The sequence below is a fragment of the Gambusia affinis genome, linkage group LG13 (assembly GCF_019740435.1).
Source record: "Gambusia affinis linkage group LG13, SWU_Gaff_1.0, whole genome shotgun sequence".
NCBI classification, from domain to species: domain Eukaryota; kingdom Metazoa; phylum Chordata; class Actinopteri; order Cyprinodontiformes; family Poeciliidae; genus Gambusia; species Gambusia affinis.
This window is the reverse complement of record NC_057880.1, coordinates 20393876-20406590: the sequence shown is the minus strand read 5'-3', so window position 1 is coordinate 20406590 and position 12715 is coordinate 20393876. Positions and strand designations below refer to the sequence as shown.

At 38.9% G+C, this 12715-nt stretch overlaps 1 protein-coding gene across 9 annotated transcripts in view; it reads left to right on the top strand.

Annotated features, from left to right (window-relative positions):
* lyst (lysosomal trafficking regulator) overlaps positions 1-12233 on the top strand; it is a 73334-nt gene extending 61101 nt beyond the window's left edge. For all 9 annotated transcript variants that reach the window (XM_044136349.1, XM_044136350.1, XM_044136351.1 and 6 more), the window contains 16 exons: positions 574-629; positions 702-854; positions 1225-1469; positions 1602-1668; positions 1745-1901; positions 3153-3293; positions 3377-3594; positions 4502-4732; positions 5880-6069; positions 6146-6282; positions 7104-7202; positions 8066-8205; positions 8284-8381; positions 8486-8642; positions 9403-9474; positions 9558-12233. In XM_044136349.1, coding sequence (XP_043992284.1) covers positions 574-629; positions 702-854; positions 1225-1469; positions 1602-1668; positions 1745-1901; positions 3153-3293; positions 3377-3594; positions 4502-4732; positions 5880-6069; positions 6146-6282; positions 7104-7202; positions 8066-8205; positions 8284-8381; positions 8486-8642; positions 9403-9474; positions 9558-9696 — 2300 coding nt within the window. In that variant the 3' untranslated portion in view covers positions 9697-12233. The remainder of the gene's footprint in view (positions 1-573; positions 630-701; positions 855-1224; positions 1470-1601; positions 1669-1744; positions 1902-3152; positions 3294-3376; positions 3595-4501; positions 4733-5879; positions 6070-6145; positions 6283-7103; positions 7203-8065; positions 8206-8283; positions 8382-8485; positions 8643-9402; positions 9475-9557) is intronic.
* Positions 12234-12715: the final 482 nt, after the last annotated feature.

Genomic DNA, 12715 nt, shown 5'->3' with positions numbered 1-12715 from the left:
TGAGATTTCTGTTTCCATTAACCCTTCCAGACCGAACGGATCGGCGACAATCCAGCCAAATTTGCAGTACCATAATTCTGCCACACTTTGCGTTATCTGAACAATTCCAACAGTTTCTGAAAGAGGAGACGTTGCGCTTTCCAGACGATATCAGGTTATTACGGTAATTCACTCCCTGCCGTAGCAGGAAGTGAAATTAATCTGATGAAACAATCCTTTAATAGACGGTAAATTGCGAAAATAACTTGCTGCATATTAAAAGTTCCAGTTGTTATGGATAAATGGGTTAATATATTTACTCACAGGACTTTTAAAGAACTGTGTAAAATTAAAGTAAGCAAAAATAATGAGGCAGAGATTTTAAATTTAGGCCTTAAATAGTTTAATAAGAAATTAAATTAAAATCATGTGTGAAAAGTTATTTATAAGTTGGTTTTGTGTTATTTCAAGTGTATTAAGATGTCTGCAATAAATAGTAGGCAAAGAAAATTGCTATGATTTGGTGGTTTTGCAGTGCAGGCACAGACACAAAGAGCAAACGTTCTCTGAATCTAACTCTTCTCTTCCTCACAGGAAAGTCTGGGATGTACTTTGTGGAGGACAACGCCGCTGATGCTCACGATAACCAAGTAAATGGACGAGTTAGTGGACTGATGTTCCGCTGACTCGCTCAAATCTAAATGGGTTTTTTGTTTGAATAGACCCTTCAGGGCGAGACGGAGGCGCCGTCTTTCTCTTGGACGTACGAGGAAATCAAGGAGGTGCACAAGCGATGGTGGCAGCTGAGAGACAACGCAGTGGAGATATTTCTGACCAACGGCAGGACGTTGCTGTTAGCCTTCGACAACACCAAGGTGATGCAGAAAGTTTTAAAATGAAATAAAACTCGAAGGGATTTAGTCGAGAACGTTTACTTTTCAAATGAAAGAAGGATTTTAAATGTTTTCTGCATAATTGAAAGCGAACAAGGCTGTGTTCACTTTTCTCCTTAATTAATAAATCAAAATGAATTAATATTAATTTCACCTGTATTTATAGAGGTTTAATCTTTATAATCCAGGGTCTCATTTACAAGAGAGACCTGCTTTGATAAAATAAAACAAAAAAAGTTAGAAACACACCAACAATTAAAGTAGTAAGAAATTTGCCTCAATTAAATAAGCTTAAAAGCAAGAGCAAGTTTCTCTTTTTGTCTTAAACACTGCTTCTATTTCCTGGGTTTAGTTTCGGGATGACGTCTACCACAACATCCTGACCTCTGAGCTTCCCAACCTGCTGGAGCACGGGAACATCTCTGCTCTCACCCAGCTGTGGAGCTCCGGTCAGATCACAAACTTCGAGTATCTGACGCACCTCAACAAACACGCGGGCCGCTCGTTCAACGACCTCATGCAGTACCCGGTGTTCCCCTTCATCCTCAGCGACTACGTCAGCGAAACCATCGACCTGCAGGACACAAACATCTACAGGTCTGCTTACACCTTGCACAATGGATAGCCATTATCTTGTGTTGTGTGTGTGGGTGTTGTGCATTTTATTAAATTCTTGTTGATTTAAAGACTTTCAGCTCATTTGTTCTTTGCTCACATTTTGATTTGCAGGAATTTAAACAAACCCATTGCAGTTCAGTCGAAAGAAAAAGAGGATCGCTACGTTGATAATTACAGGGTAAGGCTTTAATGTTTTCTTTTCTTCAGAGTTATATTTGGGAGAAAGCTTGTCTATGTGTTTGTTCCCTGCGCAGTACCTGGAGGAAGAGTACAAAAAGGGGATTCGCGAGGACGACCCCATGCCTCCGGTCCAGCCTTACCACTACGGCTCACACTACTCCAACAGCGGGACGGTTCTGCACTTCCTGGTCCGAATGCCGCCGTTCACCAAGATGTTCCTCGCCTACCAGGGTCAGTTTGGCTCTAAAGTTAAACTCAAAAAGTCACAAAACAGAGTTCAGCATTTTGGTTTTATAGTTCATGATTAATAATATGTATATATATGTTTACAGTGGACATTTAAAAAGGTCAGGCTGGTTGTAATGTAAAAATACAAAACCATCTCAACCAATTTATTTTTCCACCTTAAATGTGACTTCTATCCTGAGCAATTTATCTAAAAAATACAAATTTGTTGCAGCGAGAAATATAAAAATAAACAAATGAGACTAATTAAGACTTTACTGAAACAACTCAAGTGAGCAAAGGTGCTCACTTGAGTTCTTTAGTTCACATTTTTTGTTTTATTTTTATCTGCACAACAAAACAACACAATATTTTAATAAAATAAAGAAGCTAAGATTTGCTATAAGTCATTGTAGCTCTGAAAAATAAAATCTAGCAGGTTTGTCTTGTTTGAATAGTTGCTATTTTTCAACTTTAGTGACGTAAATAATGGCTTAGCTTGAAGGAAGCTAGCAACAGCATTTAATCATTTTCAGACATGGGCAAAACATAAAACAAACAAACATAAAATAATAAACAAAACAAAGTAGTCAACAATCAAAATACTCAAACAAAAACAGAGTAACTTCAGCATAATTTGTCCAAAAGAGAGTAAGAAGAATCATTGATCTTACTCTATACTTAAAAAAAACCCTCCCATTTATGAGTTAATTTCAGTATCCTGTCTAATAAATAATCAAAGTCAGCTAAGAATATGCGTGTTAGAATAATATATACATATTTACAGATGAAGAAAAATGATTAACTGTCTTAAGTGAACAAATAATTTGTGAAAACGTCTGGTTTAAAGTTTATAAATGGCGTAGCTGGAGTCCAGAACCAAAATAAGAGAAATTAATAGATCTGGAGAACTTTTACAAAATAATAAGCATCACCAAGTTAAAATGTGGATCTTGTAGAAATCAATCGAATAAAACTGGACGATGTAAATCTGAGGTGGTTCAAGTATTAAAGTGAAGGCATAACTGAAGAATACTTTCCTTTCTCTGAAAAAGTGTTTATTTTTGTGCTTCTTTCTGATAATGAACACCTTTTCTGTTTTATTTTGTTTGTTTAATCATCTCTCTCTCTCTCTTCTGATCTTCTTTTCATGCGATTGTAAATGTATTCAGCGAGCCGGGTGTTCAAGGTCATGAAAGGAGGTGTGTTCAAGCAGCAGCTTGAATGTTAAATTTAATTTTCTTTGACCTCAATCAGATCAGAGCTTTGATATCCCGGACCGGACGTTTCACTCCATGAACACGACGTGGCGTCTGTCCTCCTACGAGTCCATGACTGACGTGAAGGAGCTCATCCCAGAGTTTTTCTACCTCCCAGAGTTCCTGGTCAACAGGGAAGGTGATTATTTTCCTTTCTTTATTGTCGCCGGACAAAAGTTTTTATTTATGTCGTAACTACACACATTGCTTATGATGGCGCAGGTTTTGATTTCGGGCTTCGTCAGAATGGCGAGAGGGTGAATCACGTGAATTTACCTCCGTGGGCTCGCAACGACCCGCGTCTGTTCATCCTGATCCACCGGCAGGCCCTGGAGTCGGAGCACGTCTCCCAGACGCTGTGCCAGTGGATCGACCTGGTGTTCGGGCTCAAGCAGAAAGGCAAAGCAGCGGTCCACGCCATCAACGTCTTCCACCCCGCTGTAAGGAACAGACGCACCACAAACACACAAAATGCTACCATTATTAGTCTGGTTTCTAGTGCAGAGATCTTTATACACTTGAAATAAGACAAAACTAACATACAGGTCACTTTTCAGGAAGTTTGATTTAAGTAAATAATGACTTAATATTGATTTTAAAACGTTATATTTCCATTGCCAGATTATTTTGTTAAAACAAGACATTTATCCAATATAAGAAGTAAAATAATCCGCCAGTGGAGCTGGTATTTTTTTATCAATATAAATTAATTGTTTACTTAACTCAAGCTCATATGTCACAGGTGTCAAACTCAAGGAGGCCAAATCTGGGCCACCGCAGCTTTTAATGTGGTGCTCTAGACTCCAAACTGCATCAATAAGTCCTTCCAGTTTTTCAAAAATCTGCAAAATTCACACAAAATCAACAAGTCTTTGCATTTTTTTCTGATTTTACTCCAAATTTTCCCAAAATTGGTCAAAAATATAAAATTTTTGACCAATTTTGCCTCACTTCATGTCATGTGTAATTGATAAGGTGAGTGATAAAAAGTTACATTTAACGTCATACATTAATGCAAATATTGACATTTCTAAATTGTCACCACAAAATCTGTAATTTTGATTGCAAAAACCACAAAGACAAGTATAAAATCCTGGAGGAACAGCTATTTATTGATATTTCAACAGTTTAATTGGTTTTATCAATACATTGTGGCACAACCGGCCCTTTAAGAACATTCAGACTTTTGATATGGCTCAAATTTGACACCCCTGTCCTATATCTTGCTAAAAAGTTACATGTGAGTTAGTTTTGTCTAAAAATACTTAGTAGCATTTAGAGTTTTTGCAGCTCGTTCTGCTTGAGAATCCATTTATCTTGTTGCTAACGTGGGCCTCATTCCTCCAGACTTACTTTGGCATGGACGTATCGGCTGTAGAAGACCCGGTTCAGCGGCGAGCGTTGGAGACCATGATCAAAACGTACGGCCAGACACCCAGGCAGCTGTTCAGCGCCACTCACATCAGCAGAGCCGCCCCGAAGCTCCTGATGGAGGGCGAGCTCCCAGCAGCCATGGGGCTCCTGGTTCAGCTCGCCTTCAGGGAGACACGGGAACATGCGAAGGAAATCGTCTGCCCGGTAAAGTTCCCATGAATCCAACACTGAGGAGTAGGAGATGGAAAATCATACATGGCAAATTAAATCTGAAAAGTGTGGCGTACATTTGGATTTACTCAGATACCAGTTATCCAGTTCAACCGATTGATTTCGATTGATAGTAAACTGAGTCCAGCTGAATGTAATCTACTAAGTATTGATCAGTTTCAGTCGTGTTTGAGGGGGGAAGGGACCACAGCTGCCTGCGAATACTTTAGTCCACTTTAAAAACACTGAAAACTGCCTATTTTAATAGTTCAAATACATGTTAATATGCATTAATACACATATTGGAAACCATTTTGTGAAGTAATACCTTTATATTGATTTTAGAAAGTTTGAAAGCAAATGACTTTTTTATCTTAATTCTTAATTTTGAGTAAAATTGTGACTTTTTTCTGCTGATATTTTGAAATATTTATTTCATAAAGGGGACAATGTGTATTAATCAAAATGAATGCATCAAATAAATATGCCAGATTTATCCAAAGAGGCAAGGTTTTACAGGTTAAATAGTATTAAATCAGAATGAATCACATCTAATGTGCATAACAACATACATAATCTATGGTTTATGATAGATTTCAGTGTATAGATAAAAGTAGTGTGAGTTATAGTGAACATTTTGTTTAAAAATAAAAATACTAACTATATTCTCATAATAAAACAAATGTTTACAGCCTGTTTCTGAAACTCCATTGTCCAACTCACAGAAGGGTTCATTATTCAAAAATTGAATATTTTGTACACAAAAGTTGATTTTTGAAACACTTCTGAGATGAAACTAAAAAGGTTCTGAAGTTTTTTTTCTAGCAAATTATCAACCTTTCAGAAATTTCCAAGTTTTTCTTAAAAAATTTCCGAGATTAATCTCAGTTTTTGAGGGGAAATTTCTTATGCAAATATCTTCTTGCACTTTTTTTTTTCTAAAATGATCCGAATACGCCCTTGTACGATCCTCATCAAAGCTGTTTTTTGAAAACACATTTTGTCATTTGTATTGTCTTTTTTTAGAAGAGAAAGCAAGAGAAAACAAATCAATTAAAATTGGATGAGAAGAATTTGAGATTTGGTGGAATCGCCCGTTCTTATTCAGTTGGTGTGAAATATTCCTCCTCGTCTTCCTCAGAGCCCGCTGCCCTGGATCAAAGGTCTGAAGTGGGGTGAGTACGTCGGCTCGCCGTCTGCTCCGGACCCGGTGGTGTGTTTCAGTCAGCCGCACGGAGAGCGGTTCGGATCCCTGCTGGCCCTGCCGACCCGAGCAATCTGCGGTCTGTCCCGCAGCTTCTGCCTCATGATGATCTACAGCAAGGAGCAGGGTGAGGAAGAGTCACGGAGCGTGTCTGGACTCGAACCGCAGCTTCCGCCTGATGCCTGGCTCGTTCTGCTCCTCAGGTGTCCGCAGCATGCACAGCACAGACATCCAGTGGTCGGCCATCTTGAGCTGGGGCTACGCCGACAACATCCTGAGGCTGAAGAGCAAGCAGAGCGAGCCGCCCATCAACTTTATTCAGTGTTCACAGCTCCACCAGGTAAACAAAAGCTCAGAATAATCAGGATTACAGATTATATTTCATGAATTATATTATAAATTACATTTTATGACAAGGATCTTCTGTTTCTTATTAGATACTAAACCACTATTATGCACAATAAGAGTATTTTTATTGGTTTTACACATCAGTTATTTTCAATAAAATCTGACCTGTTTTTGACAAAAAGCTTTAAAGTAAATGATGCCAAATAGGAATGTAACATGAAATGCATAATTAAAAAAAAAAATTACAAGCATGTCATCCAAAACATAAGACTAAGACTACACTTTAGTTATCATTAAAAATATATATAGAAATAATATATAACATGTTTTACTCTTTTGTTGCTTTTAGAAATCAGTTCTGATCAATATCTTGGTTTTTTGACAGAAAAAATATTTAAAAGTCATTATATGGAAAATAATGGCAAATAAAAATATGTAACATGAAATATAATGTTTTTTTAAGTATGGCATGCAAATTTTATTAATTTATTATTAATTTTAAAAACAATATATAAATAATATATGGATACTTTATCCTTTTTTATTGTTAAATTAAGTTTTCCAATGGATTCAAATTACTTTAATAAAAACAAAATATAATTAAATTGTTTGGTTTATATTAACTGGTGAGATTAAGTGAATTCCCAGTAGATATTAACAATAACCATTATTAGTGGTTAATGTAACATTTATCACTGTTTTTTAAAGCTACTCATCAAAATCTGTTTTGTTTTATTTTATTTTTTTTTATTTTTTTTTACACCGCTGACGAGCCGAACAGCGTGGAGGTTTCTCACTTCCTGTCTCCTCCAGGTGACCAGCTGCGCCTGGGTGCCGGATGGCTGCCAGCTATTTACGGGCAGCAAGTGTGGAGTCATCACCGCCTACAGCAACCGCTTCACCAGCACCACAGTAGGTTTCCATGGCAATGTCCCCCACTAACCTTCCTCCTCCGCACGAACGCCCATCGCAACCCCCCCATCCCCCCCTTCCTCTTTAGACAACCTCTCCGTGCTCAAACGCTCGGCTTCATTAGTCACATCACAGCTGCCCTTGAAACACATTTCACCGAGTTTCTAAGTGGGATTAGGGTTCCTGCAGTTCACTCATCAGAGAGGCCTTCAGACGTGCATCAGCGCCCGATACTATGTGGAGGTTTCCTGCTTCTGTGTGTCTGAAGGGCTTTTCAGCACTGGATCGCTCGCAGAGCCTTGTTGAATTTTGATTAATGGAGTCATTTTTCAGGGGAGAAGTAAAAAATAAATAAATGAAAAAGTCTGATACTGAGCTGAGTTACAGATGATCTGTTATTGTGTTAAAGAGTAGCTAACGCCACCCCTGATAAGTTTTTAAAAAATACCAGCAGACTGGGCGGAGCCAATCCACTAGTGTCGAAAAAATCAAAATTCAGTCTTTCTCAAACTACTCCTATTGGTGTTTTCCTTTTTTGTCACCAAAGTTTCTGATAATCCATAGAAAGCCACTATAATTGTTGCTGGTCCTTTGACATTGTTGTCTGAAATGTCACTAAATATATCGACAAGTTGGCGACAGGGGTACCATTTTAAACACATAGGAGAAACCAACTGCTGAGGCACTTTTCGACCTACAGAGGGCAGCACTGAGGCGCAGAACTAAACAAACTTACATGAAAATGTTAAAATTTGCACAGAAACATAAAGATGATACCTTAAGTGACCTAATTACACACTTTATCAGCAAAAATAACCCAGTTAATTTGCGGGTTAGTTACACTTTTCTTTTTTATTTTACAGCCGTCAGAGATGGAGGTGGAGTCTCAGGTTCACCTGTACGGACACACAGGAGAAGTCACCAGCCTGTTTGTGTGCAAACCCTTCAGCATCCTCATTAGTGTCAGCAACGACGGCACCTGCATCCTCTGGGACCTCAACAGGTCAGCGTGGTTTTAAAAGTCAAAACAAGCCTCGGTTTGTTTAGTTTCTGAATTGTTTCTTTTTATTTTTTATCCCAGACTCTGTTACGTTCAAAGCCTCACAGGTCACAAAAGTCCAGTGACGGCCGTCTCTGCGAGCGAAACCTCGGGTGACATCGCTACGGTCTGTAACTCTGGTGAGAGCTGATTGTTCAGCAACGTTGGTCTGCTGCTTCACAGATGATTCTGGAATCACTGGTTCTCTTCATTTTTATTTTGTTTCATTTTATTTCGCATGTAGAGGGTGGAGGCAGCGACCTCCGCTTGTGGACGGTGAACGGAGACCTGATTGGCCACGTCCACTGCAGGGAGACCATCTGCTCCGTGGCGTTCTCCAACCAGCCGGAGGGCGTCTCCGTCAACGTCATCGCTGGCGGTCTGGAGAACGGCGTCGTCAGGTAATGAAGCAGATCCATGAGTGTGTGGCGAAAATCTGTAAAAAATAAAAATAAAAATGCACAAAGTTAATCCAACAATTCAGTTTTTCATTTTGAGTATTGAGTAATTAACTGGATTTTTGTCTTTTGATGTTTTAATTATTTTTGGAAAATTTGGATTATCAGCACATCAAAGGCAGCCATCTTGTTTCACGATGGTTTTTAACACCTATTTATTTGGACTTTGAATTCAGGTCAACTCTGTGACAAAATGTAAGGATCAGACTGAGATCTTTTTTTTTTTTTAAGTCTTAAATGTTATAAGAATCCAGTTGTTGCACTATCAGAATAAAGTCGTATGATAAAAAAAATCTAAATAATATGAGACTACGGTCATAATATTACCAGAATAAAGTGGTAATATTTGGAGAATGAAGTAGTAACTATATAAGAACTCCTTGTTTTTCTCATTAAATCGACTTTTTTCTTGTAATTTTAAGACGTTCTTCTGGTAAAATTCCATCTTTATTCTGCTAATTTCCTTGTAAATAAACTGAAATTCTCATTGCCTCCGTCTGACAACTCAGAGAAGCGAGAAATAAAAGCCATTTTTTTTAAATATTTCCCTCATCATTCATTCAGAAAAAAAGTCAGTAAAATCAGATGGATGCACAATTGAATTGAAATTATTTTTTTAGTATTTTTTTGGTAAAGTGCCTCAAGATGACACTTGTGAATTGGCGCCGTTTAAATAAATTGAATAAAATTTTCTTCTGTCCAGGTTGTGGAGCACTTGGGATTTGAAACCAGTCAGAGAAATCACCTTCCCCAAGTCGAGCAAACCCATCATCAGGTAATTTAGCAGCACAACGATCTTCCACCTCCTGTTTACTTCATAAACACGATGCTGATGCTCGTCTCTCCTGGCGACCGCAGCCTGACGTACTCGTGCGACGGCCACCACCTCTACACGGCCAACAGCGAGGGGACGGTGATGGCCTGGTGCCGACGGGACCAGCAGCGCATGAAGCTGCCCATGTTCTACTCCTTCCTGAGCAGCTACGCGGCCGGCTGAGCGAGTCTGATGTTTACCGCTGTCCACTTCCCAGCGAGATCGCCTTCCCCCTCTTCCTTCTCCCTCTGATCCTGTCAGCACTGACGGGGAGGAAAGGACGCGCCAGCATGGTGTCCACCTCTCCGAACCCGCCCTGACTTTTAATAACTCCATCCCCAGCTGAGCAAACGCTACCACACCCAGCATTAAGAGAACAAGATGAAGCGAGCATTATGTGTAAATAGATTTATACTTATAAAGTAAAATATTGGAGGAGTGGACGAATCTTCAGCTGCAACAGACACTTTTTCCTCCTCTTTTTCTTTTTCTTTTTTTAAACTCTGATTCCTTCTGTTTTCCATTTTATTTATTTTTTTGTTCTGTTGTATCTGTTCCCGGGTACGCTGCTATTGTCTGAGCAAAGCCGGAACCAAAAAGTGTGAGCCCCCCGACCCCCCGTCACCCCGCTCGTCTTTCGCCTCGCTGCTGACAGATTCCTGCCAGAGCTGGAGCGTGTCGTGCTGACGCCGCGGTTTCCTTTCTTTGTGCCTGACACCGGGAGGCGTCCCGCTCTGTGTGAGGCGGCTGTCGGCCCCGCTCTGGTCTGAACAGCGGTGTCACGGCCCGGCCTGCCTCGCTCTGCGGCCCGGCTCAGAGGAGGAACCGCAGGGGAGACGGGATGCCATGAATTGCACCTTGTGCTGCCTGTTGCTCTCTGCTACTTCTGCATGCCAGGATAATGCTGACCTTAACTTTGTGAATGCAGAGATGACATTTCCAGTCATGAGCTCGCCGTCTTAATGCCTACCTGGGCTGCACATGTCTTCTTGCGTTTAGTAAATCTCATATTTATGTATTTATTTAAAACTGAAGCTCATGTTTCATATTTTGTTTTGTTTTTTTTGGGGGGGGGGATTTTTTTTGCTGGATTTAACTGTTAAAAAAAGCCACACTGCAAAAACACAACAGCATTTTTGTCTTATTTATACCTCAAATAACTTGGTACAAGCTCAAACAAGCTTGCTTTGGATATATAATTCCTTTATATTGATAAAAAAAGTACAAGTTCCAGATTATTTTACTTATGCAGAAGCATTTTTCCATGTCATAGGTAAAATAATCTGCCAGTAGAACTAGAAGGCATTTACTGAAACGTTTACTGAAAAGTTAGTACGCTTGAAATAAAACAAAAATACTATATTTGGTCTAGAAACCAGATGAAAAATACATGGTAGGATTTTGTGTTTTTGCAGTGTACTTTCAGTCCTTTGCTCTGAAACTCGGAGAGCATTAAATGCTTACGGAGGAGGACCAGAGTCTGATCTGATTCTAGAACCCGACCAGCATGAGATTATCATGAGATGACGACCTGGAAGAGAAATATCAAGATTTTATTGGTTTTACAAGAAAGTAGAACAAAAATAACATGATTTATTTGAATTTTATTTAAAACAGAGAAGCTGCTGCTGCTAAAAGTAAAATATTGCACATTACTAGAGATGCACTGTTGAGTCAACCAGAGATTTGAATCGGCTCTAATCTTTTTTTGCTTTATTTATTAAATTGATCCTATCTGAGCGATCTCACTATTTTCGGTTTACAAACTAAAAAAAACATTCAGTAGCTGAATAAATTAATCTAGTGATCAGGCTTCATAACTGTGATCTCTAACTAAAACCTTTTCTTCTTCTTTTTTTTATACATCGTCTTCCTCAACAAAATCCAAATTAATAAAATTTTTTATTAGCAGATGAGATCTGAAAGCAGGAATTTGGCGTCTTAGCCAGAAAAAAAATTAAGAATAACGTCAACATAAAGTTACTGTTTTGGTAAAAATGCAGAACAAATCACCTGCTAAATTTAGCAGTAGTTTGGTGTCTAAAAGTTTGATGTTTTGGAGTTAGTCAGGCTGTCAGCTCCTGTGTATCCTGCTGAAATGAGTTACTGCAGATATAATGGGGGTAAGAGGATCCTCTGTTTGTTTTCACTCAACAACTGTTTATGTTCTCTGTAATATCTCCAAGTTCTCTCTCTGATCCTTGGAGTCAGCTGACCGGCAGTGTGCAGCAACAGGCAGGGGAGGGGTGGCTCTGTGTGGCTTTACTCTGCCATCTTTTTCAGATGGCTTTAAAACACAGGAACATTATGACTTAAAGTCATTGCATTAATGTTTTTAAACCGTAACCTTGGTAACGATAATTGGTCCTCGTTAGGCCCGTTTGAGTGTTAATAAAAGGTTTTGGCTGATGGGAGTTTCAGGTGAAAGATGATGTTGAGGTTTTTCTCAGACTCTGTAAACACTACGCTGATCAGTCCAGGGAAATGGACTGAGAGGAAAGTTTGACCATTGAACACATCCGGAAGATCCACATGTCTTCGCTCTACATTCCCACCAGACTCGCTGCACTTACATGTTGGCTGTTTTTAAGCCGAATATTTGTCAGAAGCACTTTTTGTTTGTTTACCAGAGTAGCAGAATAATCTGTGTTCTTAATGTGAGCAGGGGCTGTGATTCAATGCTGCACATAAATAAATACCTGGAAGCAATATCTCACTCACAAGAAATGTCTTATTTTATTTTTATTTTATTTTATTTTTCAGATCTTCTGAAAAACAACTCCTGCCTCTGTGTTGAATGCAGCATGAAGGAAAAATGCCTCACAGGTTGATTTGTCTTAGAGAAAGGGAAGTGTTCTTCATTAATCATCATTCCTTCGTCTTACTTTACCTGAGTGGCTCTTGGGGAAAGTGTTGCGTTGTTTTTCTTGTTTACCGTCTCAAATGCTTATCTACAAATCCTCCTCTATCTTCTCCTTTGCATCAAAGTGTTTTGATTTTCAGTTTCTAATTTGTTTTGTTACGTGAGAGGAAGGCTGTGTGTGACAGAAGAAAGTTTTATTTTTCCTATTAATAACTTAAGCTATGCATAATTTAAGATCATTGTCTTGGTTTGTATTGTGTTTTTTGTGCAGATTGGCATCATGGTTGTGTTGTTTTTCTTCTTTTTTTTGGTGTACATATGTGCGTGTCTGAATGGACA